The 5,832-nt window shown below is 49.9% G+C and overlaps 1 protein-coding gene across 1 annotated transcript; it reads left to right on the top strand.

Annotated features, from left to right (window-relative positions):
* The first annotated feature begins 916 nt into the window (after positions 1 to 916).
* LOC140385972 (thyrotropin-releasing hormone receptor-like) lies at positions 917 to 5,348 on the top strand. The gene is made up of 2 exons (XM_072468614.1): positions 917 to 1,778; positions 4,893 to 5,348. Exons 1-2 carry the CDS (start codon positions 996 to 998, stop codon positions 5,274 to 5,276), a joined length of 1,167 nt encoding a protein of 388 aa, XP_072324715.1. The 5' UTR covers positions 917 to 995; the 3' UTR covers positions 5,277 to 5,348.
* Positions 5,349 to 5,832: the final 484 nt, after the last annotated feature.

Genomic DNA, 5,832 nt, shown 5'->3' with positions numbered 1-5,832 from the left:
CGGCCTCACTACTCTTTGCCTAAAGAACCTACCTCTGACCTCTGTCCTATATCTATTACCCCTCAGTTTAAAGTTATGTCCCCTCGTGCCAGCCATATCCATCCGCGGGAGAAGGCTCTCACTGTCCACCCTATCCAACCCCCTGATAATTTTGTATGCCTCTATTAAGTCTCCAAAATTTTATAATTTTTATATTTTATATAATTTTTAAATTTTTAAATTTTTAAATTTTATAAGGTTATTTTATAATACTTTATTATCAGCTTAAATCTTACGTTACAGCCTAGTAATGTTTTAAATGTTAGAGTGTAAATGCAAGATAAAATAATTCATCTAAATTTAATAGAAAAGTTCAAATTAATGGGGAGTAGCAGTGTGCGTGTGGGGAATAGCGGTGTGCATTGGCGGTGTGCATGGGAAAGAACGGTGTGCGTGTGGGGAATAGCGGTGTACATGAAGGAAAGAGTGATGTGTATATGGGGAATAATGGTGTGCATGTGGGGAATAGCAGTACGTGTGGGGGGAATAGCAGTGAGTGCGTGGGGAATAGCAGTGTGTATGTAGGGAATAGCGGTGGGCAAGTTGGGAATAATGATGTGTGCACAGGGAATAGTGGTGTGTATGGAGGGAAGAACGGTGTACACATGGGGAATAATGGTGTGCACATGGGGATAGCGGTGTGCATGTGGGGAATAGCAGTGTGCACAAGAGGAATAACGGTGTGTGTGTGTGGGGATTAACGGTGTGTGTGGGGAATAGCGGTGGGCACATTGGGAATAGTGGTGTGCACATGGGGAACAGCGATGTGATTTTCTAAAAGAATTTTTAGCTGTGTTAAATTTTTAAGCCTTTCATTGGCTGAGTGAAATCGTTAACAGATATCCTTCCTTTGTTGATCACAGTTCAGGGGAGATGTGGACATTTCACTGATGCTGTTGGGTAACAACACAATCTTAATAACGTCCTGAAACCAAGTGGAACCATTTCAAATCGCCATGGAGAACCTGTCTTACTACAACGAGGAGCAGCTGAACAAGGTGTTTGGGAAGAGGACGGAGCCTAGTGATGGTTATTGGGTGGCGAGCATGTCCCTCATCCTGATGATATGTGGAGTGGGTATCTTGGGCAACGCCATGGTGGCCCTGGTGGTCCTCAGCACAAAGCACATGCGAACCCCCACTAACTGTTACCTGATGAGCCTGGCCATCGCTGACCTGGTGGTGTTGATGGCTGCAGGTCTGCCCAACATCACCAACACCATCTACAGATCATGGATTTACGGTCATGTGGGCTGCCTGAGCATCACCTATTTCCAATACGTGGGGATCAATGTGTCCTCCTGTTCTATAACTGCTTTCACCATCGAGCGATACTGTGCCATCTGCCACTCAATGAAAGCCCAGTTTATCTGCACTACATCCAGAGCAAAAAAGATCATCCTGCTGGTTTGGGCTTTCACCTGCCTCTATTGTGTGATGTGGTTCTTCCTGTTAGACATCAAGCAGACCCTCTACCAAGACATGACTGTGGTGACCTGTGATTACAGGGTCTCCAGAAAGTTTTACCTGCCCATTTATTTTCTCGATTTCTTTCTGTTCTACATTGTACCTCTAGTACTGGCCACTGTCCTGTACTGGATGGTCAGCCGGATATTGTTCCTGGATCCCATGCCCACCGATCTGACAGACAGCAGCAAGCGAACAAGGCACAGATCGCTTCCCCAGCAACAAGCAGGCGACTGTCTCACGTCCAACACTACAGCTACTTCCAGAAAACAGGCAAGTACACCCAGATATCGCCTGCCATTGTGCACGGACCTCCCCGTCCCCACTCCTCGGTGCTTTGCTAATGTCACCTGCTCAACGAGATTTCCAACTCCCTGACCACAAAGACACCAGAGTGCCCACCGTACCTTTCAATTCCTCACTTGCCCACAGCCCTGCCCTTCAGCAACGAGAACAGAAAGTGCTGCAAACACCCACACCACAGGCCATTAATCTCAAACATCGGACTGAATTTTCCCAGGCAGTTGGAGGAGGGTTTGAGGTGGGAGGGAGGGAGGGAGAGAGGGACGGAGGTAGGGAGGGATGGCAAGGGGGTAGGTGAAGAAGCCGTATTTAGAGAAAGATGCATCAGCCTGTTTGCTGGAATGTTCCGGTCACCTTTTCCAAGGACCAGCTCACTTTGAACATTTTCAGCTCACTTTTGTCTGCCACAGTTTTATGGAAACCATTGAGCCACTTACGCCTGAGCATTGCTCTCGCCGTGAGGTTTACCAGCTCAGTGACCTATAACTCGAGGCCGTAGGGGGAACGCCAGCTCAGGTAGAAGCTCGGGAGCAGCAGGAAGCCGGGTGAGGTGGATAATCCCACCCCCGCCGGCCGCCAAATTCTCCGGCACCGGAGATTTGGCGGGGGCGGGAATCGCGCCGCGCTGGTCGGAGGGCCCCCCCGGCGATTCTCCGGCCCGCGATGGGCCGAAGTCCCGCTGCTGTAATGCCGGTCCCACCGGCGTGAATTAAACCACCGACCTTACCGGTGGGACCAGGCAGCGTGAGCGGGCTCCGGGGTCCTGGGGGGGGCATGGGGCGATCTGGCCCCGGGGGGTGCCCCCACGGTGGCCTGGCCCGCGATCGGGGCCCACCGATTCGTGGGCGGGCCTGTGCCGTGGGGGCACTCTTTCCCCTCCGCGTCGGCCATAGCCTTCGCGCATGCGCGGAATTCCGCCGGACGGCTGAGTCCCTTCGGCCCCGGCTGGCATGGCGCCAGAGGCCTTCCACACCAGCCGGCGGGACGGCAACCACTCCGGCGCGGGCCTAGCCCCTAAAGGTGAGGGCTTGGCCCCTAAAGGTGCGGAGAAATCCGCGCCTTTGGGGCGACCCGACACCGGAGTGGTTCCCGTCATTCCATCCCGCCGGGACCCCCCGCCCCGCCGGGTAGGGGAGAATCCCGCCCAATATTCCAAGTGTGGTCTAACCAGGGTTTTATAAAGCTGCAGCAAAAACTCGTTCCTCCACATATTTCCTCCACAGAAAACCATCCCGTCTACACTCCAGGAATTCCTCCTCTCCGGCATTGTGGCTAATTTGATTTGCCCAATCTATGTGAAGATTAAAATCACCCACGATCACCGATATTCCCTTATTTCATGCATCTCTAATTTCTTGTTTAATGCCATTCCCAACCTCACCACTGCAGTTTGGGGTCTATATGTGATACCCACTAATGTTTTTTGCCCCATGGTATTTCTCAACTCTCCCCATACAGACTCCACATTGTCAGAGCGAATATCCTTTCTCACTATTGTATTAATTTCCTCTTTAACCAGCAGTGTCACCCCACCACCTTTTCCTTTATGCCTGTCCTTCCTAAATACTGAGAACCCTGGGACATTCCCATCCCTGGTCCCCCTGCAGCCATGTCTCCGTAATCCCAATTATATCAGACCCATTTATATCCATCTGCGCGATTAGTTTATCCACGTTATTGCGAATGCTCCGTGCAGTAAGGCACAGAGCCTTTAAGTTTGTCTTTGTCACAATGCTGGTCTTGCTCCCAACATTTTTCTCTCCTGCCCTGTTTGAATTTTCCCCTTGGTTTCTCCACCTGTCACTTTTCTTATTCACTTTTCTACCTTTTGCTTTGTCCTTGCTCCCTCTTTCTGACTCCTTGCACAGGTTCTCATCCCCCTGGTATATTAGTTTAGATGACAGTGGATAGTTCTCTCTCTCTCTCTCTGTCACACTAACTCCCTCTCTCTCTCAGTCTCCGTCACTCTCTCTCCATCTCTCTCTCTCTCCGCTACTTTCTCTCTCTCTCTGTCTCTCTCTCTCTGTCACACTAGCTCCCTTTCTCTCTCTCTGTCACTCTCCCTCTCTCTCTGTCACACTAACTCCCTCTCTCTCTCTCTCTGTCACATTAACTCTCTCTCTCTGTCTCTCGCTCTGTCACACTAACTCGCTCTCTGTCTTTCTGTCCTCTCTCTCTCTCTCTGTCACACTAACTCTCTCTCCTTCACTCTCTCTCTCTCCGTCACTCTCTCTCTCTCTCTCTGTCACACTGACTCTCTGTCTGTCTGTCTCTCTCTCTCAATCTCTCTGTCATGAAAAACTCCCTCTCTCTCTTTCTCTCTGTCACTCTCTCTCACTCTCTCTCTCTGTTTCTCTCTCTCTCTCCCTCACTCTCACTCTCTCTCTCTCTGTCACACTAACTCTGTCTCTCTCTCTCTGTCTCTCTCTCTCTCTGTCATTCTCTCTCTCTGTCTACCCCTCTCTCACTCTTTCTGTCACATTGACTTTCCATCTATCTCTCTCTCTCTCTGTCACATTGACTCTCTCGCTCTCTCTTTCTCCCTCTCACTGACTTCCCTTCACTTGCTCTCTCGTTATTCTGTCAAGATGGGGATGAACTGCCTTCAGGAACCACTAAGTGGCTCTGCTATAACTGACTGATGATGCCTAGATGACCTGTTTCTGGGATGTTGGTTGAGGGTTAAACATTGGCCAGGTCACCAGCAAGACCTGCCCCTGCACTACCTCAACATTCAGCCACCTGAGAGAGCAGAGAGGGTCCCTCTGACAATGCAGCACTCTCTCGGTATTGCACTGGGAATGTCAGCCGAGACTTTATCAATTCTCCGGAGTGAGGCAGTGAATGCAAAGGTGGCATTATGACAGTAAAACGTGTAAACACTGAAATGCCTTGGTGACAGTTATTCTGGTGTATAGAAATGTGAGTAAGCCTCACAACGCCATCCTTCCAGTTGAGTAATACATTAGTGAGGGATTTTGGGCCATGATAAATAGCTGAATTCAAAGGGAAACTGATTGAAGTTTGTGCTGTTGAGGTCGGTATCAATGCTTAAAGAATGTTTCCTCCTGCCTGACTGTTGAGGTGACCAAGATGCTGGTTGTTGTTGTAATTCTCTTTGCTCTTCTGTGGATGCCTTCCAGGACCCTTGTGGTCATCAACTCCTTCCTGAGTCAGCCAATCACCAACCCCTGGATCCTGCTATTCTGCCACATCTGTATCTATCTGAACAGCGCCATCAACCCGATCATTTATAATCTCAAGTCCCAGAAATTCAGGGCAGCCTTTTGGAAGCTGAACAAGTGCGAGGAGAAACAATTGGAGAAAGCCGGTGGTTACGGCGTGCCTCTCAATTACAGCCTCAAGGAGCCTTTCAATGGAAGCCCTGATCACTTCAACACTGAGCCCGAAGACATCATGGAGCAGTTCCCACCCCCCCAAGGAAGCCCCCCTTACTGGCACGAGTGAAACGGCACAGGCGGCGGCGGTCAGTCAAGTCTGACATCCGGCGAAGGTGTGGAAACCAAATATATCATTTATTCGTTGTGGATGAATAATATTGTGATCAAGAAAGACTGGAGATCAATACAGACGGACCCCAAATAATGCTGCACAATCTCCCCCCAAAGCAACTAGCTAATGAAACTTACAAACCAGCTGCTGGTGAATCACTGTACTCATTGTCAATTTTGTATCATTATTTAGGGTATAATCAATCTGACTCCGACCTGTGGTGTCAGCTTCATGTGGCTCTGCTAGTGATCCTGTGGTTAGAGTGCGTGGCTCTGCTAGTGATCCTGTGGTTAGAGTGCGTGGCTCTGCTAGTAATCCTGTGGTTAGAGTGCGTGGCTCTGCTAGTGATCCTGTGGTTAGAGTGCGTGGCTCTGCTAGTGATCCTGTGGTTAGAGTGCGTGGCTCTGCTAGTGATCCTGTGGTTAGAGTGCGTGGCTCTGCTAGTGATCCTGTGGTTAGAGTGCGTGGCTCTGCTAGTAATCCTGTGGTTAGAGTGCGTGGCTCTGCTAGT

The sequence above is a fragment of the Scyliorhinus torazame genome, chromosome 11 (assembly GCF_047496885.1).
Source record: "Scyliorhinus torazame isolate Kashiwa2021f chromosome 11, sScyTor2.1, whole genome shotgun sequence".
Lineage (NCBI taxonomy): Eukaryota > Metazoa > Chordata > Chondrichthyes > Carcharhiniformes > Scyliorhinidae > Scyliorhinus > Scyliorhinus torazame.
The sequence above is the reverse complement of the archived record's forward strand: the minus strand, read 5'-3'. Positions and strand labels throughout refer to the sequence as shown.

What these genes read in the sequence shown, in the direction of transcription:
- LOC140385972 (XM_072468614.1), top strand. Translation starts at nt 996, where the DNA reads ATGGAGAACCTGTCTTACTACAACGAGGAGCAGCTGAACAAGGTGTTT. An exon ending in CAGCTACTTCCAGAAAACAG is followed by an intron (nt 1,779 to 4,892) that starts GCAAGTACACCC and finishes CTGACTGTTGAG; the next exon opens with GTGACCAAGATGCTGGTTGT.